Below are 22,987 nucleotides of genomic sequence, written 5' to 3' on the forward strand. Positions count from 1 at the left end.
TGGGACCGGCTGCACTCTGCATTGTCCTGTGCTGAGAAAGGAAGCCAAGTGTTCTAGGAGATGTGGGGGTGTTGAGGCAACCTCTCTAGTCTCAGTGTTTCCTCACCCTGCCAGGCCACCATGGCGGAGCTGCAGGAGGTGCAGATCACGGAGGAGAAGCCGCTGTTGCCAGGGCAGACACCCGAGGTGGCCAAGGTTATTAGAGACTCTTGGACTCCCAGGCCCGAATTCCAGACCTCCAAGCATCCGCTCACCTCCTGCCTTCCCCATCCATGATCTCGTTCTAACCCACACCCCTACTTTCTCCACCTCTACCCCTGTCTCTCTCCCCATACACAGTTGGGAGTCCAGGCTTTGTCCTGTCAGTACACTAACCTTCATCCTCTCCATGTCTCTTTTTGTCATCTCTTTCTGTTTTTGGTCTCTTTACCTACCTCTCTTTATCTGTGTCTGTCTCTCCATCTGTGACTCTATGTGCCTGTGTGTTTCTGTGTTTATCTGTGTGTGTCTCTCTCCAGGAGGCTGAGTTAGCTGCCCGAATCCTCCTGGACCAGGGACAGGTAACAGCTTGGGGCAGTCCCAGGGTGGGAGGAGGGGCTCTCCTCTCCCCCAGGAAAGAGAGTCTCCACCTGGCTCTTTCTCCCTCCTTCTGTTCCAGTCCTTTCCTGTACCCATCCCTCCCCTCTCCTTCCGTTCTCCTCCCTTCTCAGAGTTCCTTGATGTTCTCCAATCTTTCATTATTCTTTTCCACCCTCTAAATCATCTTCCACTGTCATTTTTACCTAAACGAAATTCTTGCTGGTCCCATTTCTATTTCTTTGTTCCCTTCTCCTCTCTTTGCCCCTCCCCCCGCCTCAACTCCTCGACTTTTGTGGAGCTCCTTCTGCCTCTTTTACTCTCAGCCTAACTCCTGCCTGATGGTGACCTGTTTTCCTGCAGACTCACTCTGTGGAGACACCTTATGGCTCTGTCACTTTTACTGTCTATGGCACCCCCAAAGCCAAACGCCCAGCGATACTCACCTACCATGATGTAGGACTCAACTGTAAGGACCTTCACTTCTCCTCCCGCTGCTGTCTGGGAAGAGGCTGGGGGGCAGGGTGAACCCCACTGTAAGGGGCAGGGTCAGCATGAGCAGGAAGGGAGCCATGTGGCATGTCAAGGAGAAGTTCTCTCCTAGTCTGACTGTGGCATGAAAGAAAGAGGGTGGGTTCTGACTTGGGGACACTTTTCCCTGTCTGATTCTACTGTTGGGGTGATGGGGATTCTCTTCAGGTAAATCTTGCTTCCAGCCACTGTTTCAATTCGGGGATATGCAGGAAATCATTCAGAACTTCGTGCGGGTTCATGTGGATGCCCCTGGAATGGAAGAGGGGGCTCCTGTGTTCCCTTTGGGGTGAGAATTAGCTCCCTCCCTCCTCACCAGACTGGGAGGCCCAGGGCAAGTGTGGGGAAGATTGGACCAGGGGAGGAGAAAAGAGGGGGCAGTGGAGGTTCTTGGAGAGGATGAGTAGGACATCCTGAGATGGGAGGAGTGGGGGCAGGTTGATAATTTCCTTAACATTCCTCTCTTCCCCAGATATCAGTACCCATCTCTGGACCAGCTTGCGGACATGATCCCTTGCATCCTGCAGTACTTAAAGTGAGAGGCCTGGGGACCCCTCCAAACCAGAGTTCTCTTCCCAGCACAAAGTGGCTCTTAGAACTCCTGTGTCCACCATGGCTCCTGGGCGAGTTTTGGCCTCTGGGCTAGATATAGCCTTCCTCCTCTGTGCTCCCACCTGATTGTTGAGAGGAATGGGGATGTGTTTTGAAAACTGACTTGAGACAGCTGAGTAGCCCTAATAGATGGAGGAAAGGAAAAGGAAGGGTCTATATGTGGCCCTGCTACAGGCTGAAGAGGAGCTTCCTGATTAGGATGCTAGAGAGGAAGAGAAGGGGGTGACAGTCTCTGAGGAACCAGATAGAGCTGTTTCTTTTCCTCCCACTCCCCCCTCCTCCATACTTACACCTGGTGACTGGGAAACCCTGTGTGTAAGGAAGTGTGGGAGAAGGATGAGAAAGCCCGGCGAGGCCTCCTTGGTATGCACACCGAGTGCTGATGGCTCCTGGGCTCTGTCCTTTGCTTGGCTTTTCTTGGGCACCAGGGGCCCAGGCATCTCTGGGTCACTTCTTTGGCTCTGTTTCCTCCATTTTCCCTGTTGTTCACTGAAGTTGTGTCATTTTTTACATTGTGCTTCAAGTTCCCTTCTTCCTAGTTCCTCTGGAGGAACCAGGAACTAAAACAGAACAAGTTGAACTAGCTCCTGAAAGTGGAAAATGGACAAAGAGCTACATAGGAAAACAGTGTCTGGTTGTTTGGTAGATGGGTGTTTCTTTTCAAAACATTAGCTCTCCAGGAAGGAGCTGGGGACAGACTTCAGGGACCTACACTGACTACCAGTGTCAATTTTTAGCTACTTCGCACCTTCCTTTTCAGCATCCCCCAAAGGAAGGCCCCTGTCTGTTCTCCTTTGTGCCTGTGGCCTTAGGACAGAGGGTGAGGAGTTTGGAGAGCCAAAGCTTTGGACACCAGGGCCCATTAGACATATGTTTCCCTTTCACAGTTTCTCCACAATAATTGGAGTTGGTGTGGGAGCTGGAGCCTATGTCCTGTCGAGATACGCTGTAAGAAATAAAAACCCCCGGATGAGGGAAAGGCAGTCCAAGGCCCATAGCAGACTGATTAGGAGAGTACTGTTTGCTGGTGTGTGTTTGGGGGGAGGACGTGGGTCCAAGGGTGGTGAGGCAGGCCCCGTGGGAGCTAAGAGTGGGTGGAGCTCAGTGAGGAGGGGATAAGGCCGTGCCTGCCTCTGACTTCCCTTCCTTCTGCTGCCCCTCAGCTTAACCACCCGGATACAGTTGAGGGTCTTGTCCTCATCAACATTGATCCCAATGCCAAGGGTTGGATGGATTGGGCAGCCCACAAGGTTTGGAGGGGCCTGTGTGCTGAGATCTAGGGTGGGGGTTCCCCTTGAATGGGTCCCCTTAGGCTCTACCAGTGTAACTGATTGGCCTGTGAACTTAAAGGGTGGGAGATGGAACAGGAACGAAGCTGTGTCACTTTGCCTGGGTCTCTTCTCCCCATAATGTCCTGAGCTTTCTCACCTGCCCTTCCTCATAGCTAACAGGCCTTACCTCTTCCATTCCGGAGATGATCCTTGGACATCTTTTCAGCCAGGTAAGTGGCTGTGGAAGATGGAGGAAGAAGAGGGACCAGCAGGGACTTGAGTGCTTGGGGTGACTTCCTTGGCTGGGACAGGATCTGGGGAGGGAAGGAGGCTTGCCTCTCTGCATCCAGTAACTGTTGGCTTCTCTTCCCAACCCTAATTTCTCTCCCTCTTCTTTCCTTCAGGAAGAGCTGTCTGGAAATTCTGAGTTGATACAAAAGTATAGAAATATCATTACACATGCACCCAACCTGGACAACATTGAACTGTACTGGAACAGCTACAACAAGTGAGTGGGCAGTGTGTGTGCATGCGTGTGCATGTGCTCACAGGCAAGAGGAATGCAGAAGCAATACCGGAAGGCGAGAGGAATGTAGAAGCAGTACCTGGGGGTCACGGGGAGGCCCGGAGGAGGAGGGAGCCATCTAGGAAGTGGGCGGCGTGCAAGGAGGGCAGGGTTTGGTGTGCAGCTGGGGCAGCTGCAGGTCAGACCCAGTGGGAAGAATGGTGAGGAGCTGTCGCCCTTTCTCCTGTTGACTTCCCTTGGATTTTTGTATTCCGAGAAGTAAGATGATCTCCTGTCCTCATGCCCATCCTCCCCTTTCTCTACCCTCTGACCAAGGATCGTGCTTGAGGCCTGCCTGCCACCTTCTCCTTCCATTGCCACTTTTAATCACCAATATTTGACTATAATTTGGGGGAGGAAGATAGCTTCCTCATGGAGAGATAGTGTATATCTGGATGGAGAGCATCACCTGCCTAAAATTCCTACTCCTTGTTTAACCCCCATCTAGCCGCCGAGACCTGAACTTTGGGCGCGGAGGTGACATCACCCTCAAGTAAGACTTGAAGAGATAAAGCTTTACCTCTCTCCCTACATCTTCCCTCGGTGCTTATATCCTTTAGAAGAAGGAATGTCTTTTGCCAGGGAATTGTCTTGTCACCTCCCACCCCATCCTGTTTGGCAAATCACCGCCCTCTAGGTCTTCCCCCTTTGAATCCTCTTGGTGGGGTCAGCGGGCTCCAGAAGGCTGTTCCCTCTTTGGAGCCAGACATTTTTCCAGCTGCTCTCCTGGGAAGAGGTGAGTGAGGAAGTGCCAGGGGCTCACCACCTCCTCCCCAACACTATGCCTCTAGGTGCCCCGTGATGCTGGTGGTAGGAGACCACGCACCCCATGAAGATGCAGTGGTCAGTAGGGAATTTTGGGGTGGGTGAGGGAGGGTTGCAGTGTTGGTGGTCAGAGGGGTCTCTTGCCAAGAGGCAAGCTCTTTGGGACAGGGAGAGCAACTTTGGGGCATAAGAGGTTGATATCTGGTAAGAAGGAAATGGGTAGGGGGCTGATGGGAAAGGAACTGGGGTCTGGGTCCTTGGGTCCCTTGGATGGGAGGGGTGACAGGGAGTGTGACCTCATTCATTCAGCCTCCTACTTACTCAGGTGGAATGTAACTCAAAACTGGACCCCACCCAGACCTCCTTCCTCAAGGTCAGTAACCCTACTCCATGCCCAGCCTGACCTGGTCCCCTGTCCAGAGCCGTGTATCCTCTCTAGATTCAGCTTCTGGGCCTCCAGGGTCCTGCATGGGAGGAAGTCCAGTGGATGAAGTAAAAAAACTCCTAAGGGCCGGGAATTGGGAAGCTAGGAGAGAGAAACCCATGCCTACCTCTCGCATCGCTCATTTTATTTATGTGCGTATCACTTTTTCTGGGTGGCTTTCTCCTGGACAGATGGCCGACTCCGGAGGTCAGCCCCAGCTGACTCAAGTGAGTACCCCAGCCATCCATGGCATGGACTATATGTTTTGCCACACACCGCATCCCCAACTGGCCCCGGCCTTGGGCTCTTGCTCAGCTTCTAACCTCACCTCACTGTCTCTCTCTCATCCTCTTACTTCCACAGCCAGGAAAGCTGACCGAGGCCTTCAAGTACTTTCTACAAGGCATGGGCTACAGTGAGTATAGGGGTCAGAGGCTATAATGAGGACAAGGGATTGCTGCACAGGAGGAGGGATGGACACTGAGGGAGAGGAACCCTTTTGGGCTAATTCCTGAACTAACCGCCATCTGCCAAATCAAGCTCATTGACCCCTAGCCCCAATTGTAACTCTCGTCTCCACTCAAGCCCCCACCTCTGAGTTGCCAGCCTCTCTTCCCCACCTTCTGACTACCTGCTTATCCTTCTGTCTCCATAGTGGCCTCATCTTGCATGACTCGCCTGTCCCGGTCTCGCACAGCCTCCCTGACCAGTGCAGCATCCATTGATGGCAACCGGTCCCGCTCTCGCACCCTGTCCCAGAGCAGCGAGTCTGGGACTCTCCCTTCGGGGCCCCCGGGGCACACCATGGAGGTCTCCTGTTGAATGACCCTTGTTGCCCTGGCGTGGGACCCAGCCCTCACCTCCCCCAGCACTAACCTGGGAGGTGCATAGGGCACTGGGCCAGAGTGAGCAAGGGAGAAGGGGCAGATTATGTGGGGAGATGACCTTGATCTTTGATTGCTACCCTAACTTTGACCTCTAACCTGTGATTCCCCTCAGCTCCTGGGAGAGATGTCCTAATATCTCTTAGGGACTCAAATCCCTAAATTATCCCTCTCCCTCATTTTGGTGTTAAGGCGGGGAGGGCATGTATCCCCTCTCCCTAATGTAGGTGTCCGTAGATAAGGGATAAGAGATTGTTGTAGTTGTCCATGGTGCCTCCACCAGACTCTCCCTACTTATCCCATTGCAAGGGTAGGGACTTGGGCTGGGGCTCCATTCACCAAAGCGGATATGGCCTCTCATTAACCCTTCAGATCTTTGAAGGTTATGGGCCTAAATGAATGTGAGTCAGGGGAGGCTTGCTTGTGGGTTAGTGGTCCTCAGGATGTGATAGAAACATCCAATGTGTGAAATGGAAGTTGGAATGGGAGGTAGTGGGTAATGAACAAGTATCGGGAAGGATTGGAGCTGGGGCAGTAGGAAGGGGCCTGGGGCCATTGGCTGCACTAACTTTGGTAGCTGTCTAGACAGTGTGTGTCTAGAGTGGGAGCGGGGAGGGAGTCTAACTGGGGCAGGGCTTCTTGGGGCTTGGCATAGGGGTGGGAAGGGCTACCTTGGGGCTCTGACCACAGTGTGTTATGTGTGGAGGGTGCCCTCCTGTCTTCCACAACTTCTGCTGTAACAATAAACTGTAGAGGAAGCTGAGCACCATTCTTCTACTTTGTCTGGGTATGCCTGCATCATGCCCCTTCTCCTGTCTTCACCCTTCAACTCTTACCTTCTCTTCTCAAAGTAACATAAACTGTGGGAGAGGGCTTATAATAGCATAAACACTTCACAAAATGTGAGTGCGTAGTCACTAGCCCTTATGCTGGTAGAATGGTATTCTTTTTGATATTGGTATTATTTCTAAGTTTTGGAAGAGAGGAGCTCCTTAGGTCTTAGAAGACTTCCTTACTAGTTACGGATAGAGAAATAGCTTAGGATTTCAGAGATGACACCAACATCCTGGTCTCACAGGAGGAAGTACAGAAAGCTGACTAAAGTGCCCAGGGACATCTTGTGACCCACCTTCCTGCATGATCCTCCCTAGGGGTCACCAAGGTTCCATTTTAGATGTTTCAATACAATCAGTAGACCAGGCCTCATGCAGTTACTAGAGGGCTAGGCTTGCTCATGTTTGATCTCAATCTGAAGACTCCCTCAGGAGACTCACAGAAACAAGGACTTCCTCTCAGGAATTCCTTCTCCCCTACAAATCCAAAAATTTGGGGAGTTAATTAGACTATGTGGTTTCTGAGAAGCTTTTCAACAAGTATGAACAATAATCATCAAGGACTTCAGGTATTTTGTGGCTGTTGCAGGCTGATTCTTGGGCTTTTGGGGCACAAAAAGTAAAAACAAGAAGGCACTCATTGAGTGTTACTTGTGAGAGTACTGTGGGTAGAATATTACAAGGCCATTTGTCAGATTATAGAATCCCACAGGCAATTATACACTTTCCTCAATGAAGCTGAGCTGAGGACTAAGGCAGCTTAATATTTAGTGCTGACACACTGACTTCATGGAAGTAGGGCATGGAATATTCCTTGATTCTTGAGTTCATCATTCTCAGGATGGAGTCTATTTTAAGTGCAGTAGGCCAGGATCAGAAGGGGGCAGGGGCCTTAGGTGACTAGCAGGGTTACAGAGCTAGCTATTGATAGCGAGGGTGTTGGGTGACCACATGCAGGGCAGACAGCAAAGAGTGCTTAAACGCTACACGAAAGAAAAGAAACAGGGCATAACTGGAATCATTGGACCAACTAGCTCCTAGGTAAACAAAACCTGACAAAAAGGCAAAGAACTCCAACCAGCATCGGCCTTGACTGCTAATAGCTGTTGCTGTGCATTATGGAAGGGAAGGCAGGTCTTAGCACATTTGCCTGCATGGATGACACTGTTAGGGTAAATTTTTAGAGGAGGGAGAAAATTAAATTTACACGTTCATACGCGAGTGAGTGTGTATGTACCTGTCATGGAGGTGGTGTGTGAAATGGTGGTGACTTTCTGTCTCTCTCCTATAGATGTCTCTGCATAAGAAACCCAAAAGTTAGGCAGAGAGCGAGAGATGCTCTCTGCTTGGAGCAAGGGAGAGGGGGTTTGCTGTCCTTGACTGACCTGTCTGTTGGTCCTGGAGATTCCAGTCTAGCCCATGGGGACACAGTGCCCCCCTGTGGTCGGCATGGTTCTTCCTAACTTTCCCCAGTTCCAGCTCTCTTCCTAAATCTCCCATCGTTCTTTGTGATTCTAGAATAAGCTACATAGGGAGGGCCTGATACCATGGTCTGTGGCTCCTGCCCACTCTCAAGATCAGAGCTCAAAGGCTCAGAGGAGAGGTGGGGTGACTTCATAGAAGCTGAGCCACAAACTCCCTACATTTTGTCTCTGCTTCAGCCTTAGGACTCCTGTTTCTCTCTTCCTCTCATTCTCAAGGAATTTGTTTCCTCGACTTTAGGGACAGAAGCCCGAGATAGCTAAGAGAGGGTTCAGAGGGAAGGAGAATAAAACTAGAAGAACACATGATGAGAGACTTGTGGTTGCAGCTTGAAAATTCTGGAACTCACGAAGAGATGCTAAAGGGTGATTCTCTGAAGGCACACACAATGCAGTGGGGCTGCAGCAGGGGGGATGGAGGCTAAGCTTCCAAGAGCACTCCTCAAAGAGTTAAGGGAAGTGCCAGAGGGGGGATGTCACCTTTCTGGAGAGACTTTAGGGCCAACTGGAAAGGGAGAGTCAGTTCTGACCAGAGGCCAGGGGTGTGGTCAGGGTAAATGGTGCCCAGAGCAATGTAAGTTGTTTGCATCCTCTCTCCTGGCCAACATCAGAATTTCCCCCAAACTGGATACATATATAGTAAAAGTAGAAAGCATTCTTTATTTGACATTCAACAAATCTGAAGCTAGCAACTTAGAACAAAACTGAAATAAAAACGAAATGATCTACAAGTGGTGTTTTTAAGCATCCCCACAGACTGGGGCTTGGAGGCGTAACCCCTGGCTGCACCCCTTTTGTGTCACCTTTGCTAGTGGCCAGGGGCTCCTCCCTCAGGTCAGTTGGGGGATGTCAGGGCCCCTGGCTGGTTGGCACACTCACATATACCAACCCACTCCAATTCCAGCAGCTGTTCCTTGTGCTCCATCAGACCAGAGCCAGGAGCCAGGGACTGTTTCCTATAGTGAGAGAGGCAAGACATGGGGATCTGCCTTCAGGGGAGGGCTGAGCTGGCAGGAACTGTCTCCCAAGAGGCAATCTGGAGCTCTTAGGCTTTTGTTCGTGTGTCTGGATCCCGTATTGGTTTCTGACTGACCTCCTCCTGCCCTGCTCCAGGATAGTCCCTAACTCTGGTTTCTCTTTGGTGTTGTTCCCTATCTCCCTTTCTTCACAAATTATCATCTTAGAACTGCAATATCCAATCAATCCTCAGCTTGTAAGCAAAGGAAAAGGGGGGGGGGGAGCTCCAAAGGGTTACTTCAGAGAACAATTTATTGGTGGCAAAACCAGAAAGCTGGCTCCAGGTGGGAGGGCAGTTGTAGGTCTCATTCTTCTGGGGTTTTTTCTGTTTAAACGTATAAAAAGTACATGTGTGCGTGTGGAGAATGAGGGGTGGAAAGGGGCACAGGGGTCGAGGAGACTTGAAAACTCTTCCACATAAATTCTCTTGTGACTATTCCAACTGGCTTCTCCTTTTATCTTTTTTCCCCATCTTGTGTATTTTCCCTCCTCTTTTTATTTTTCAACTCTCATGATCCTAATTTTCTTCAGTTGCAACCTCTCTTTCAAGGTTGAGTGAATCAAGGTTCACTCCTGAATCTGGCTTCTAGTCACCACACCCCAACTAACTCAGCTCTCCCTCCTTTCCTATGGTTCTCATTCCATCCTTCCTCATTTCAAGCTTATTTGGAAATCACATCCATCTTCTGCTCCCTTATAGTCCTCTCTGGCTCCTTGCTAGAGATTCATATCTTTTAAAAATGATCAAGATTGTTCCTTTTCCTGATCTTGGTGTTCCCTCTGTGGAGCCATTGTTTAGCTTTATTCCAGCTCTTGACACAATATGGTTCGAACTAAAAATGGTTTTGGTCCTAGTTGGTAAGGATATTGGGAAAGGGGAAGGAAAGGGTCATGGGAAGAAAAGAAAGCATTAATGGCTGAAAGCAGAGGCAGCTGAAGAGGACTCTAAGGGCTTCTGGGATGGGAGGACACAAAAGGTGCATGACTCACTCTTGCTTGAAATCTCCCAGCCTCTGCTCATTACCTCAAATGCTGATAGCATCAGTGACTCAAATATATGAAGAACCCTGGAGTCTAATGTACTTCTCCTCAAGCCTCCTTTCTATAGTCACACAAACCCTCTATACCAGAAATAGTTCTCTAATGTCTATATAATTGTGTCCCTTCTAAGTCATGCCTTCCAAAGTCCTGGTAAGATCACTTGAGTTGAAAACAGCAGAGAATTGACGGTCTGCTGGACGTCTTCTCGTTGCCCTTCTAGATTTCCTTATGGCCTGTGCCTCATGTGGCTGACCTATCTGCTGTGCACCAAACAGACAGTTTTGTCCTTTGGCTTCTGCTTGGGTATGGCCAACGAGACATTAGCAGTAGATCAAAGAGTAGAAGGAGAGTGAGGGTATTCCTTGTCCAAACCTTGCCCACACTTTCCTACATCGTCCCTTTATTAAACTTGCCTCAATTATCCAGTGTGTCTCCATGTTCTTCTGAATCCCTAACATATAAGACAGGAGGTATAAATAAGGAAGGAGAAGAAAATCTATATAGTGAGCCTTTCTTAGAATCATGTTATCATGTGTCGAAATAGCTATGTGATCATTATTTAACTTTTCTGAATGCTCTTCCCTAGACTTACAATGGGGATAATATCTACCTGCCAGGGTTGGGAAGGTGAGATAATATATGTGAAAGCGATAGCACAGGACCTAGCACACAACGGGTGCTCAGTGTGGAAACTCTATTATTATCACTACATACCAGGCGCTGTTCTGAGTGTATTACATGTGAGTGCATTTAGTACTGAAGGGAAAACAGAATAGAATGGTGCTTCAGGGAAATTATTTCCTGTGTCAGACATTTATATTTAGTTTTTCCTGAAGCTTGCCTTCTCTCTGATTCCTAGTGGGTAAGCCGGGCTTGTGAGGAGGTTTGCCTATCTTAATTCATGAGGAAGGGAATGGGATGGACAGGAGAGAGACTGAGACGAGAATGAAACTGAGGAGTCCATGTTAAGGCCACTTGTGCTTCCACACTGAAAATAGAAGGGCAAGCTGGTGAGAGGAATTGAGCTCACTGGGCACACATTCTCTTTCCTGATTTCTCCACTAAGTCTGAGCCACTGCTCCATCTCATGGGTCAGGGGCTGGGCAATAGCCATCCTGCTCCTCCTCGATTCCAAATAATCAGTTTCTGTATTTGTCCTTAGCAGTTTTTAAGACAAGTAACACATTGTAGGGGGTTACTCACACTGAAAGACCTATGGTCTGGTGGGGAGGGGCCAGAGGCACAGTGGCAGGTAGGGCAGGCAGGCAGAAGGAACGTCACTAAGTCGTGGCAGAGCCAAGTAATCACCCTAGGCATTTATCTGGCGCCTTTCTCCCTTTCCAAACACACTGCTTCTTAATCCCTCAGCACAAGGCAGCTGGAAGGAGACAGAAACTCAAAGAAGAGCAATAATGTCCCTGAGGCCATACAGAGCTCAGTGTGAAAAATAGGAACCAGATAGAACTAGGCTCCATTTAGCCTGATCGAAAGAGTCTGTTGGACACATTGTGGGTGGCTGATAATAGGTACTGGGAGTGGGGTGGGTGTGGTTAGTGTAGGAAAAATCTAGATCCCCATGGTTTCTGTTTTTAAACCTCTTTTCTCTAAGTGCTGGAAACTCTGGCTCAGTTTCTCAACACCTTTGGGTGAGGTGGTAGCAGGTTTCTGAAATTTCAGCTATGTTCCCAGGCCTGGGGGCCATGGCCTGCAACTGACAGAATGGCTAGTAGCCCTGATTCCAGAAGAAAATACTACACCCAACACTCACCCTTCCCGCTCCCCACTCCGCCACTTCCTGTACCAGGCAGCTCCTAAGCAACCCGGAGAACAAAGTATAGTACGGCTGAAGGGAAAGGGTGAAACGAACATTTATTACACACAGTAGTATAAATGGGACAAGAGTCAAATCTGGAGTGATGGTCTTTATGTCAATTCTCCAATTTATAGGCACTCAATCTAAACATCCTTTTCTCAGTGCTGGATGAGAAATAGGATCTCATGTAAGGAAATGCTGGGGTCCAGTTCATGGGGATGATGCCTAGTAGATGTCTTGGTCAAGAAACATTTGAGGACCAAAGCCATTTGGGAGGTGTCTCCTGGGGGTAGGGAGGTCTTCCTAGATAGGTCCATCAGAAAAGTCAGGAATCTCTCAGGCCCACAAGGCAATAAATGCCATGAAGGCGAAACCAGTGGCTACACAGCTCCACTTGGCTAGAGGGGCCTCAGGACCAGCTAGATCCCGGGGCAGAATTTCTAAGAAGGTGACATACAGGAAGGTGCCAGCTGCCACACCCTCTAACACAGCCTGGGCTAAGCCTCGCCCCGCTTCAGAGTCTCCTTGGGCCACAGCCAGCCCTAGGGCAAGGCCCAGGGGAGACATGAGACCTAATGACAGTATGGAGAACACGGCCCATCGTGATCCAGTGCCTATCCGCACCAGCCGCAGCCCTACACCAAACACTACAAGCCCCTTGTGAGCCAGGACAGCAAGACAGAGCTGCACGGTAGCAGCTACTGTTGGCTGTAGCCCCACAGCTAGACCTTCAAACACAGAGTGGAAGGAGAGTGAAAGCAAGAGGACAAGGGCTCGAAGGGGACCCCGTGAGGGTGAGGGGAGAGGCCCATGGCTGTGGAGTCCAAGGACATGAGCCCCGCCCCATTCCTCCTCCTGCACTGGTGATCCTTCAGAGGCTCCGTGACAGCACTGCAGTGCCAGTGACTCCAAAAAGAAGACAAGGAAGAAGCCCAGGGAGATGATGAGCTCTCCATAGGGATAGTCCGTCTAGGAACAGAAAGAGGGGCTGTGAGATGGGAGAGGAAGGGAAGAAAGTGCACTGGATGGACATGGGATTGGGAGACTGAAGAGAAGGAAAACGTGGTAATAGAACATACAAAGGGTAGAGGAATGAAGCCCAGAGTAGATATGGGAACACAACACAGGAATACCAGAGGGACTAGGGACACAATATCAATAGGGTTAGAAATATGGGAAGACAACGTGAAGCGTGTCAAGGGTCCAGAGAATGAAAGAGTAAAGCAAGAGCTTTTCCTGGGGTTCCCTAAACCCAAAAGGATTGGGTTGGCTTCTCTTTCCTCTGTAATGTCTGAGCTAAGGAGCAGAAGGTATTCCTGGTATTCCTCACATATTCCCTTCAAAAGGGCCTGGGTATAGGAGTTTCTGCCCCTCCTCACCCTCCAGGTTGGGGCTGGTGGCAGACACTTACCTGAGCTGAATCAGCATCATCAGAAGAACTTCCCTCACTTTCTGTCCTGTTCTAGGGAGAAAGAAGCAAAAATTAGATGGAGATGGAGCAGCTCAGATTCCAGTTCTGTCCCTTCAGCGGCACTGCTCTCCTTAAAGCCCAATCTGACCTGTTTTCATCATTCCACACAACCCAAGAGCTGTCATCTTTCCTGTTGTTCCACCTGTCTCCCTGGCTCCATCACTTTTCCCCCTTTCTTCCCTCGGTTCTGTTCATTATTCTGGCTTCACAGCCCTGCAGCTCAGCATCTCTGCTGCTCACCTGCTTCAGAAACTTTTGGATCTCTGATTCAATTCCCTCCAGGGCTTCAGCAGTCATGTGCATGAACCCTGCTCCCAGGAAAACACCAGCAGAAGTGCAGCCCAGGAGACTCAGGACCCGGCGGTGACGACCTGATAAAAAGCAGGAGTTACAATCCAGTTGGCAATAAGGAGAAAGACAAAGGGGATGAAAGAGCAACAGGTAGCACTCAATGTCCCATGCTTGGGGATGGTGAGAGAATCAGAGCAAGGTATCAGGATAGGGTGACAGGGTTGAAGTCAGACTTAGGTTATAGGGACAAAGATGTGGTAAGGCTATACCTGTGGCTGCATTAATCTGGAACCATTTGAAGCAGATGGGAATAAGGCCACAGACCAGAGTGAGAGTCAGCAGGGCAAAGAGGCAGCCAATTTTTACTCCTAGAAGTGGCTCCATCCTTGGGGTACAGGACAAGCAGAGGCTTCAGAATGACAAATGGAGCTATAATCTTTAGAGGAATGGTGTCTTAGGTGGTCAAACCTGGAGTGTCCACTCTTCTGAATTTCAGGAGTCTGTAGGGATCCTCTTTCCGTTCTGTGTTGCCTCTGGTTGCACAGCCTTGCACAGCTGACTGGGGCCCTGCCCCAGCTTCCCGCCCTCTCCCTGCACGGAGGCCCCTCCTCTGGCTCACGCCTTCCAGAACTTCGAAACCAGAAACTCCAGACTCCCTGCCAGGCACAGTCCCGTGCTCTACATCTTCTCCTCTTCAATGCCATGACTAATCCAAGCACTGTGGACAGTCTAAATTCATGCCCTGGGATGATCTAATCCAAAATGGGAGTCTATGGTAGTTACTTCCCAGCTGTGTTGTTGGGGACAGTCTGTTCCTGCCTCACTCAGGACATTTGATCTAAGCCTTTCATACCCTCCCCACCCTACCCCAAGTGTTAGAGGTTGCTACGCTGTTACCTGAACCGCACCCTTTCAGAGGGGATTTGGGGCCACCTGGGGGTAAGGAGGAGGTGGGGCTGAGGCGTGGTGCTGCAGTTGCTGTGGGAACTAGTAGATGAGGGTATTCCCCTTTCCTGTAACCCCAGAAAAATAGCTCAAGGCAAGGAAATGTCTAGTGGAAAGGTGAGATTTCTGGTATTACAACATTGATATTGGTACAACTTCTGACTGTGCCCACTTCCTGATATATACTGCAGGAGAGGGACTGAGAGTTTCAAGACAGAGAGTTACTCTAGCTCTGAAATAGCAAGGCCCAGGGGAAAACTGAGAAACGAACCAAGTACTCTGAAGGGTCCTACCTGGATATACAGGGGTGGAGATGGCAGATTCAGTCCTGATGGGGATCAACCTCTTGAGAGAAACATATGAAGCAAACTCTAGGGGAGTTGATGAACCCTGAGAAAGATGGAAGGGAAGGAGGGAGAAAAAAATAGAGGCCAGGCAGCTGCTGGTTCCCCTATCCAGGTGGCCTGCCTAACAAGCCTGAGACCTGTTGGGCCAGTTCGCAAAGAGCTGGGGGCGGTTTTCCCACTACCCCAGATTACCTCCCTGGGAAGCCTGGTCTCTGGTAGAAGCAGCAGTGTTCTTACAGGAGAGGGTGAGCTTGAGATTTGTGTGGGGAAAGCAGGCACTGAAAATCTGAGGATTCTCTTCATTACAGGATAGGCCATGACAATTGACCTCTATACATTTTAAGACTCAAAAGATCCATTTCCATTTTTTGAAAACTCTTTATTTTTATTAAAACCTCAAACACACACAGATATATGGGGGTACCAGCCCTCCCATCCTGGATACCAGGCAGCTTCAGCCTTGGCAGGCGCGACAAAAGAAAACACTTGTTACACATTCTTGTCAGCTTTCAGGGGGATCTTTAGCAGGTGACGGAGGAAGCTCAGGCGGTGTGATCACAGGTAAAAGGTCTCCCCAGGAGCTGACACGAGCACAGCGATACAAATCCCTATGGAAAAGAGAGGTCAGTGTGGGCTGCAGGTTCTAGCCACCTCCCACTAATTTTGGTCACATCCTCTCTACCTGCCATGGCGGCGGGCTGTGATCACAGCATGCTGCATCTGCCCATCTGGACAGCACAGGTGACAATGCACATGTCGTGGCCGTTTAAGGATAGGCTGAGTGATACGGGGCCAGCGATTAGCCTCTTCTGGAGACCCTCGGGCAAGGATTACCATCGAGAACTTTTCCTCCTTTGGCTTCTTGTTCTAAGATAAGGATACAGAGACTATTTGGAGGAAAAAGATACGGGGAAAAAAAAAATTGACCCCCATTCCCGCAGGCCTTTTCATATTCTCTAAGTTAAGCACAACATTCAGGCCCTAAAATCTCCAGGCTATTCTCTGAATTTTCCAACTCTTCCCACCTCTGATTCCTTTTCTTTTTTGTTTTTGAGGAAGATTAGCCCTGAGCTAACATCTGCTGCCAATCCTCCTCTTTTTGCTGAGGAAGACTGGCCCTGAGCTAACATCTGTGCCCATCTTCCTCTACTTTGTATGTGGGATGCCTACCACAGCATGGCGTGCCAAGCGGTGCCATGTCCACAACTGGGATCCGAACTGGCGAACCCCAGGCTGCTGAAGCGGAACGTGCACGCTTAACTGCTGCGACACGGGGATGGCCCCACTCTGATTCTTCTTCATCCTGCTTTCCCAGGCTATTTTCTCCCTGCCACCCTATTTCCAGGGTACATACCCAGCTGAAGGTGATGGGATGGTAAGCCTGAGAAAAGCTACAGGCCAGGGGCTTATGGGCTGTCAGCTGAGGACAAGGAAGCTCATGCGGACACTGTGAACACACATAAAAGACATGAGGTAAGACAAAAGAACCATATATCATAAAACTGAAAAGCTAAGAGTCATAGAGTCACAAAGGGCTAGGGTTAGGGGAGCATGGTCGCAGGGGGTAAGGGGAGCCAGAGGATCACTAAGAAAGAAACTGGACAGGGACACAAAGTAGTGGAGGGTGGCTTAGCTTTACCCTCTTACTTTTCCTGGCCACAGGCGAATTCACATCTTTGTGTGCTGGGAAAGGTAGAAGTAATACTCACGGGAGCAAAGACAAAACCAGGTCGAGGGTCCAAAGGTGACTTCTCCTTTCCCTGAAATCAAAGGAAATCCAAAAAATTAAGCTGGGCCTGAGGGGTCTATTCTCATAACTCAATCTCTGCACTCAGTAGATTGAGGACTCTTTTAACATTCAATTCTGGTAATTATTAACTATGTTCTTTGAGTTAAGCTGGCTGCTTCTCTAAAACTCCAAACAAAGAACTTTTCCTCTGCAGCAGGAGAAAGGCAAGAACTTGGCACATAGTATGGTGCTCTCCCTTGTCAGCAACCTCCACTCTCAAAAAAATCCCACTCTGGGACAAATAAATTTATGATTATACACTGCCTCATACCGTCCCAAAGAGATAAGGTTCTTGGCTCAGTAATGCCCTAGATCAGGGGTTGGCAAACTTCTTTTTTAAAGGCCCAGAGAGTAGGCAAAATTTGTTTCTGTCCCAACTATTCAACTCTGCTGTCTGTAGCAAGAAAGTAGCCACAGACAACAGACACAAACATAAGCATGGCTCATACAAAAACAGGTGGCAGGCCAGATTTGATCCTCAACTCTAGTCTGTCAACCACTACCCTATATCCTACTGACTTTATACACCTAATATCCTGAGTCATCCTTACCATTCTATGACAGAATTGCTTCAGTTTTCAAGGGAGTACCAGTAACTGGTGACAGACAGGTGGATGGAGCGGTGTGAAAGGAGGAGAAGGAACCTTACCTTAAGGACCAGGTCCCTGGCATCCATGAGAAGGCAGTGCCCAGCTTTTGTTCCATTCTCCACCAGTATCTGTTCACAAAAGGGGAAAATAGGCAGAAGCCCTGAATGACATGAAAACACGCCAGTAGCTCTGTAAGAGCATTTAAATACGGAGTAGGGCTCCTGAGGGAAATAAGCATTAAATATAAGAGGGGGATGAAGGCCCTCAAAGAGGGATAAAGAGATCTATGCAGGAGAAAAATGATCAAGAATGAAGACAAGCTCCAATGGAGAGAAGGAAAGGAATGAAAACCATGAAGGTGGCCTAAAACTTGAAAAGAAAAAGGGATTTCAACTCACCAGAAAATGACTTGTCTTGCGCCACAAGGTTTGGACTACCTCAGTGCGATGAGCCTTGCTGGGCAGTTCACTTAGGGAAAAGGCTGATACCACCACATCGAATTGCACCTGGGGACCAAGACAAGGAACACGACAGACCCACTACCTCCCACTTCTAAGAGTACAACCAAGTTCTATCCCTTAAATTTCTTCTGCTTTCTTTTCTCTTCTAACATCCAATCCTGGGTTGCAAAGCTCAGGCCAGTTTTCCATCTGCCAAATTCTACATTTAGCACACCTACACAATGCCACTTGCCTTGGGTGATACAGGTAGAAACTGTCTGAAAAAGACACCTGGAACATAAGGCTTCCCAGATTCTAAGCCACCTGTGGGGGAAAGCAGAGATGTGGCAACTATGAATGTATAGGTATAAACTGAAGTGATAGCCTGACAAGAAACATAGCCCCAGGAATAAAGAGAAATGCTAGCTGAAAGTGAGGTGCAATATGGTAAGCAACTCTTAAAAAGGACAGGGAGAATATTGGGTCTCCTGTCCTGTTAATCTTACCCGACCCATCCACAGTCCAGCAAAGGCCTCCACCAGCCTCTGCTTGACCATAAGGTTGGACGGAGATCAGATTCATCTTTAACTTTTAGCTCTCTCCTCTACTTCCCAATAAAACACCCTTTCTAGTACTCCTTTGCTTTCTTAGCTCCTTCAACTTTGGAAAAGCCCTTCCTTATACCTTGTCCTCACCTTTCAGTAGCTTTTCTGACAAATCCAACATGGCAGCTGAGCTGTCCACACACATATATTCACGTAGGCTCTGGCCCCAAGTACTGTGAGCAGCCCTAAAATGGCAAAATATAAACTGCTAGTTCTCATGACAAAGAGTCATCCCTACAAGAGACCCCTCCACCTCCAACCCCACCCCTGGGGAAAGAGAGTGTTACGTTAAAATAGTTGGAAAAACTAACAGTTTTTGTTTACACCTCCTTAAAAAACAAGGCAGATGGAAAAAATCACTTGTAGGCAAAAAACTCTGATGCTATGTAAAACCTATGCCTTACACTAAATTCCTTTCCTTTTTTTTTTTTTTTTTAAAGATTTTATTTTTCTCCTTTTTCTCCCCAAAGCCCCCCGGTACATAGTTGTATATTTCATTGTGGGTCCTTCTAGTTGTGGCATGTGGGACGCTGCCTCAGCGTGGTCTGATGAGCAGTGCCATGTCCGCGCCCAGGATTCGAACCAACGAAACACTGGGCCGCCTGCAGCGGAGCGCGCGAACTTAACCACTCGGCCACGGGGCCAGCCCCAAATTCCTTTCCTTTTTTATCTTTCTAAACATGCATCTTTTTTACTTGACATTTCTTTAAGTTCTGGCCCTATTCCATAATCTTATGCCTTGCCTAACAAGAGGGAAAAAACATTCTAGTTCCCAACTTTCCTATTCTCCCTCCGGTTCTCCAGGGTATTGATATTGGAGTGGTATAAGCGTGGCTCTCAAGAGTTAGAACTGACAGAGAAAGATACTTACCAGGTGACAGAACCAGTACCCGAGCCAAAGTCCATCAAGGTTTGTGGCTGGAACTCTGGAATTCGAGACTGGATCTGAGGAAATATACAACACCCCACATTAGGGTAAGCAGACACTTATTTAGGGCCTTGGTGAATATGAATTAGGGGGCCATGGCAGAGGAGAGGAGATGTGAATGTGTTTTGATATTCAATGTAAATACAATGTAAACTCTTATTCAATATAGAATAGCAAGCTCCTAAAATACTGATTCTAAACCTTTCTTGGGTCTCAAAATTCTTTCAGAGGATAAAGAGGGCCTCTTTTTTTTTTTTAAAGATTTTATTTTTTTCCTTTTTCTCCCCCAAGCCCCCCGATACATAGTTGTGTATTTTTAGTTGTGAGTCCTTCTATTTGTGGCATATGGGATGCCACCTCAGCATGGCCTGTCACGTCTGCACCCAGGATCCAAACCGCCAAAACACTGGGCCACCAAAGCGCAGCAGGCGAACTTAACCACTTGGCCAAGGGGCCGGCCTCAAGAGGGCCTCTTTAAAGAAAGAAATGTATGTGCAACATCCCAAGAACTCTACCCCAGAAGACTACTTTATGAATAAGGGAACTGATGGTAAAAGGGTTCAGGTTGAAGTGGAGAGACCTTCACCTCATGGAATGCCCTGGAGACTGCTGCAAAGCCACCATCCAGTCTTGCTGCCATATACACCAGGCTGAGTCCCTCATTGTAGCTGCCAGAAAAATCAGAGTCACACCCACTGGGAAACAACCATCTATCCCATAGCTATCTTCCAGACTTTTAGGAAATGAAATCTTTGGAAAGGGCTCTGTCAGTTCAATGCTTTCACTTCTCAATACAGAAGAGTCCGTGGAGACTTACAAACCAGGTAGCTTTTTCAAACACTAAACTGTGTAATTGTACTTCCCCAACTCTCCTTCTAAAGTCAAACTTTTCTTTCTTCTGCAGCCCTTCTGGTCCCCCTTACCTCAGTTCTTGCCAGTGGTAGGTAGTTCTGCGCAGGGCATGCAGCACGGCTCCACAAAGCTTCTCCTCTGTCTGAGGTGAGTCTGGGGTGAGAACAAGGACTTGAAGTGAGGACCTAGGAAGAATAGGGCTCAGATCCAATATGTGAATATACTCCCTGCCCATCCCTCCCCAACTCCCCCGGGGGAAAGCCTCAAAGCTTAGGAGAGAAGCTAAACCTAGAGAAAAATTGCAGGTAGGAATAACCACCACCACCACCACCACCAGACTGTTTCAGATAGCATTTTGCCTCTAATAGCAGTTTATTCAACTCAATCAACCCTATCCCACAGGTTTTGTTGTATGTTCAAGGGAAGTATGGTAAAGATTCAAAGGGCTGGATAAGGACAATATTTTGTGGATTTCTTCACTTCTCCCAAACCTAAGATTGTGACATCTCCAATGTTCCCACAGGGAGGAAAGGGGCTTGAAAATCTTAAGTCTCATATTTGTGTTCAGTTCATACTGTTTTGTCTACTGAGCCTCTACCATGAACCAGGTACCGTGGGAAGTGCAGGGAATACAAGATGAAGAAAAGGCAAGTCTGTAAAATGAAGGTGCTCACAATCATGAAAATAACTTGAGAAATTATATTTCTTCTCTTATTTCTGGAGAGGGTTTCAGTACTGGACAGGGAGCCATATAAGGACTTTATTTCACTTGAACAAAAACTTAGACGGTCCTAATCCAGTGGCCTCGGAGTAAAAAACCAAACATCTAGGTTTCTACAGGCTGCTGAAGCACTCGCTGACCTTTACCAAAGCCCCAAGGGCAATCTCTGAAATAACCTACCTTCTCTTGATAAGACGTCACTGTTATTACTGCTCTGGCCACAAAGTCAAATAAGAAACCGCAGTACTTATTTGAGAAACTGGAATATTATTTCTCGCTGTTCATTTCCTACCGATATGTTAACTTGACCTACTCTTTATTCTTAAGCCCTACCTGGGTTTTCCAGGAATTTTTTCTCAAGATGTACAGCCCGCCTTTGCAACTCCTCTGGCTCTACAGGTAAATGCCGGCTCCAGAGATAATTGGTGAGTGCTTGCACCTGCTTCTCCACGTTGGGCATCGAGCTCTCTGTGGGCCAAAGGTGAAGAGCGGCATCACTCGCGTGCAGCTCCAGTCTCCGCCTCTTCTCGGGCCTCCCCTTCCACCGTTACTCACCGAGCACCAGTAACTGCGCGGCGTCAGCCAGGGCTTGCGGCAGCCGCACGTGCGGAAGCCGCAGGATGCCAGGGTGCCGGCGATGGGGCCTCTTCCCCAGAAAATCGGACTTGTTATCCACCTGGGAGACGCCGGGCACGAGGGCGGCGAGCGCCTGCAGGCCGAGAAAGAAAAGCTGACTGCGGGGCAGAAGGGAAGGTTCCGGGCGTTCGCGAAGGGAGGGGCTGCCGAGAGCGCTCGTCCTCGGAGCGGAGCTGTTTCCGGGATCTCACGTCTCTCTGAGAGCAGAGAAAGTGGGCACTCACTCGGGACTGGGGAGCTACTCCAAGGCCGCGGCGCCATCTGCCTAATGTCAGCAGATACCTCACGCCTGTCGCGGTCGCCATAGCTCCCGAGGCGACCCGGAAACGGAAATGTAGGCGCCTGTGACGCTCAAGGCCAACATGCCCCGCTGGACTGCGGCTCGGGGCAGTGTCAGCCAATGAGGAGAGCGAGTGGTTGCTAGTAGCCAATAAACGATCGATATGTAAATCACCTTGCAGAGCGACTGTACGTGGGTGGGACTTGGACGTCGGCTGCGTTGGGACTGGTCTCTGGGTCCAGACGTCGAGGAGGCGGACCCCTTCTTGGGTTCTTTGGGGACGCACCGTAGACAGGCAAATTCACAGGCAAGGACTGTTTCTGGATGTATTAATTACCTGTGTTCCTTGCTTTGCCTCCAGAGAACTCTGAAGTCTTGGGGTTTTTTATTCCTTTGTCAAAAGGGGAGAATGCGGTAACGGAAAGATGAGAGAAGAAAAACCAGATTTAGGTGACCGACGATAACAGAAATTAATAGTTAATGGATTTAATGTTTTTTACATTTTAGTTTCTCTTTATATTAAACCAGTCCTCTGTGATAAACAGCTAACGCTTAGAACATTATGTGCCAGAGACTGTGGCAAGCATTTTTACATATTACCTCGTTTAGTCCCCACAATCCTATGAGATAGATTCTGCTGTTGACCGCATTTTGTAGCTGAGAAAAGTGAATCCCAGGAGGTTAAATATCACGCCCAAGATCACAAAGCTTGTTAGGTGACAGCTAGGTTTAAACCAAGGCACTCTAAGTTTAAGCTTCACCTTTAAACGTAAGCCCTACCGGGCATTGTTGCTCCTTGGAATGCAAGTTAGCAAGTTAACTAAGAACGATATCCTAAGTGTTCTGAAGTGTTTAACACGTAGCATTAAAACAAACTCACTGTGCTGTAACCTCTTGATTCCTATAGAAAGCATTAGTCGACTATGGTATATCTTAACCTTTTGAGATAGAAATCTGGTGACTGGATGGGTAAAAGTGTTGGCTTTACTGTAACTGAAAGAGTCCAAATATGATGATTATGGGATAAAATATGGGGAGCTATATCAGTTGGAGAGTTAAATGTCTGGTTTGCGTTTAGGCTATTAAGTTTTGATTCTAATAAAGGAGGCCTTTGCTGTATAATTCGAATGCTCTGGAAGGAGACTTGAGAGGTGCTTAGCACAACTGTTATAAATTCCCCACTCACTGCTCTCCTCCCTTTCAGGTTCGCCTTCTTCCCCCCGCCCCCCCCCCCCCCACTTTGATTCACACTGCCACACTTCGCCTCATCTCTTGTGAT

The 22,987-nt window shown here is 48.7% G+C and overlaps 4 protein-coding genes across 12 annotated transcripts in view; 1 reads left to right on the plus strand and 3 right to left on the minus strand.

Annotated features, from left to right (window-relative positions):
* The window catches only part of LOC124234945 (tubulin polymerization-promoting protein family member 2), a 24,485-nt gene extending 21,885 nt beyond the window's left edge, over positions 1-2,600 (minus strand). For both annotated transcript variants that reach the window (XM_046652610.1, XM_046652612.1), the window contains exon 1: positions 2,010-2,600. The gene's annotated coding sequence lies outside the window, so the exon portion shown is untranslated. The remainder of the gene's footprint in view (positions 1-2,009) is intronic.
* NDRG2 (NDRG family member 2) overlaps positions 1-6,391 on the plus strand; it is an 8,740-nt gene extending 2,349 nt beyond the window's left edge. For 4 of the 5 annotated variants that reach the window (XM_046652605.1, XM_046652608.1, XM_046652606.1 and 1 more), the window contains exons 3-17: positions 115-195; positions 519-560; positions 940-1,045; positions 1,276-1,396; positions 1,580-1,642; positions 2,607-2,667; positions 2,883-2,969; positions 3,164-3,220; positions 3,395-3,498; positions 4,004-4,048; positions 4,347-4,398; positions 4,646-4,693; positions 4,936-4,971; positions 5,108-5,159; positions 5,400-6,391. In XM_046652605.1, coding sequence (XP_046508561.1) covers positions 121-195; positions 519-560; positions 940-1,045; positions 1,276-1,396; positions 1,580-1,642; positions 2,607-2,667; positions 2,883-2,969; positions 3,164-3,220; positions 3,395-3,498; positions 4,004-4,048; positions 4,347-4,398; positions 4,646-4,693; positions 4,936-4,971; positions 5,108-5,159; positions 5,400-5,566 — 1,116 coding nt within the window. In that variant the 5' untranslated portion in view covers positions 115-120 and the 3' untranslated portion in view covers positions 5,567-6,391. The remainder of the gene's footprint in view (positions 1-114; positions 196-518; positions 561-939; positions 1,046-1,275; positions 1,397-1,579; positions 1,643-2,606; positions 2,668-2,882; positions 2,970-3,163; positions 3,221-3,394; positions 3,499-4,003; positions 4,049-4,346; positions 4,399-4,645; positions 4,694-4,935; positions 4,972-5,107; positions 5,160-5,399) is intronic. The other variant, XM_046652609.1, reaches the window with a different exon arrangement.
* A 5,086-nt stretch (positions 6,392-11,477) lies between these two features.
* SLC39A2 (solute carrier family 39 member 2) lies at positions 11,478-14,345 on the minus strand. Of its 3 annotated transcripts, XM_046649267.1 has the most exons (5): positions 14,044-14,343; positions 13,845-13,960; positions 13,525-13,655; positions 13,225-13,275; positions 11,483-12,782 (listed from the first exon to the last, which is right to left on the minus strand). In XM_046649267.1, exons 1-5 carry the CDS (start codon positions 14,277-14,279, stop codon positions 12,150-12,152), a joined length of 1,167 nt encoding a protein of 388 aa, XP_046505223.1. In that variant the 5' UTR covers positions 14,280-14,343; the 3' UTR covers positions 11,483-12,149. The 3 variants fall into 3 exon arrangements, with proteins under 3 accessions (XP_046505236.1, XP_046505223.1, XP_046505229.1); XM_046649280.1 differs by lacking the exon at positions 13,845-13,960 and having other exon boundaries at positions 11,478-12,782; positions 14,044-14,345; XM_046649273.1 differs by having other exon boundaries at positions 11,484-12,782; positions 13,845-14,342.
* Positions 14,346-15,229: 884 nt separating this feature from the next.
* On the minus strand, positions 15,230-21,775 carry METTL17 (methyltransferase like 17). 2 transcript variants are annotated; one of them, XM_046655437.1, is made up of 14 exons: positions 21,653-21,775; positions 21,348-21,501; positions 21,126-21,260; positions 20,143-20,224; positions 19,806-19,887; positions 19,163-19,236; positions 18,382-18,476; positions 17,940-18,010; positions 17,645-17,752; positions 17,306-17,374; positions 16,577-16,627; positions 16,222-16,314; positions 15,550-15,734; positions 15,230-15,475 (listed from the first exon to the last, which is right to left on the minus strand). In XM_046655437.1, exons 1-14 carry the CDS (start codon positions 21,731-21,733, stop codon positions 15,370-15,372), a joined length of 1,386 nt encoding a protein of 461 aa, XP_046511393.1. In that variant the 5' UTR covers positions 21,734-21,775; the 3' UTR covers positions 15,230-15,369. The 2 variants fall into 2 exon arrangements, with proteins under 2 accessions (XP_046511393.1, XP_046511394.1); XM_046655438.1 differs by lacking the exon at positions 15,230-15,475 and having other exon boundaries at positions 15,563-15,754.
* Positions 21,776-22,987: the final 1,212 nt, after the last annotated feature.

Source organism: Equus quagga, chromosome 2 (genome assembly GCF_021613505.1).
Source record: "Equus quagga isolate Etosha38 chromosome 2, UCLA_HA_Equagga_1.0, whole genome shotgun sequence".
Taxonomy (NCBI): Eukaryota; Metazoa; Chordata; class Mammalia; order Perissodactyla; family Equidae; genus Equus; species Equus quagga.

Bases quoted from the DNA above. Each gene is read 5' to 3' on its own strand.
- SLC39A2 (XM_046649267.1), bottom strand. From the start codon at position 14,279: ATGGCATTGAAGAGGAGAAGATGTAGAGCACGGGACTGTGCCTGGCAG. The intron at 13,961-14,043 runs GTTTGACCACCT...CTGTACCCCAAG, and splicing joins CAGAAGAGTGGACACTCCAG to GATGGAGCCACTTCTAGGAG. The intron at 13,276-13,524 runs GTGAGCAGCAGA...CTTTCTCCCTAG, and splicing joins TCCAAAAGTTTCTGAAGCAG to AACAGGACAGAAAGTGAGGG.
- METTL17 (XM_046655437.1), bottom strand. From the start codon at position 21,733: ATGGCGACCGCGACAGGCGTGAGGTATCTGCTGACATTAGGCAGATGG. The intron at 20,225-21,125 runs GTAGGGCTTAAG...TTCTCACCCCAG, and splicing joins AAAATTCCTGGAAAACCCAG to ACTCACCTCAGACAGAGGAG. The intron at 15,735-16,221 runs GTATGTACCCTG...TCCTTATCTTAG, and splicing joins ATCCCATCACCTTCAGCTGG to AACAAGAAGCCAAAGGAGGA.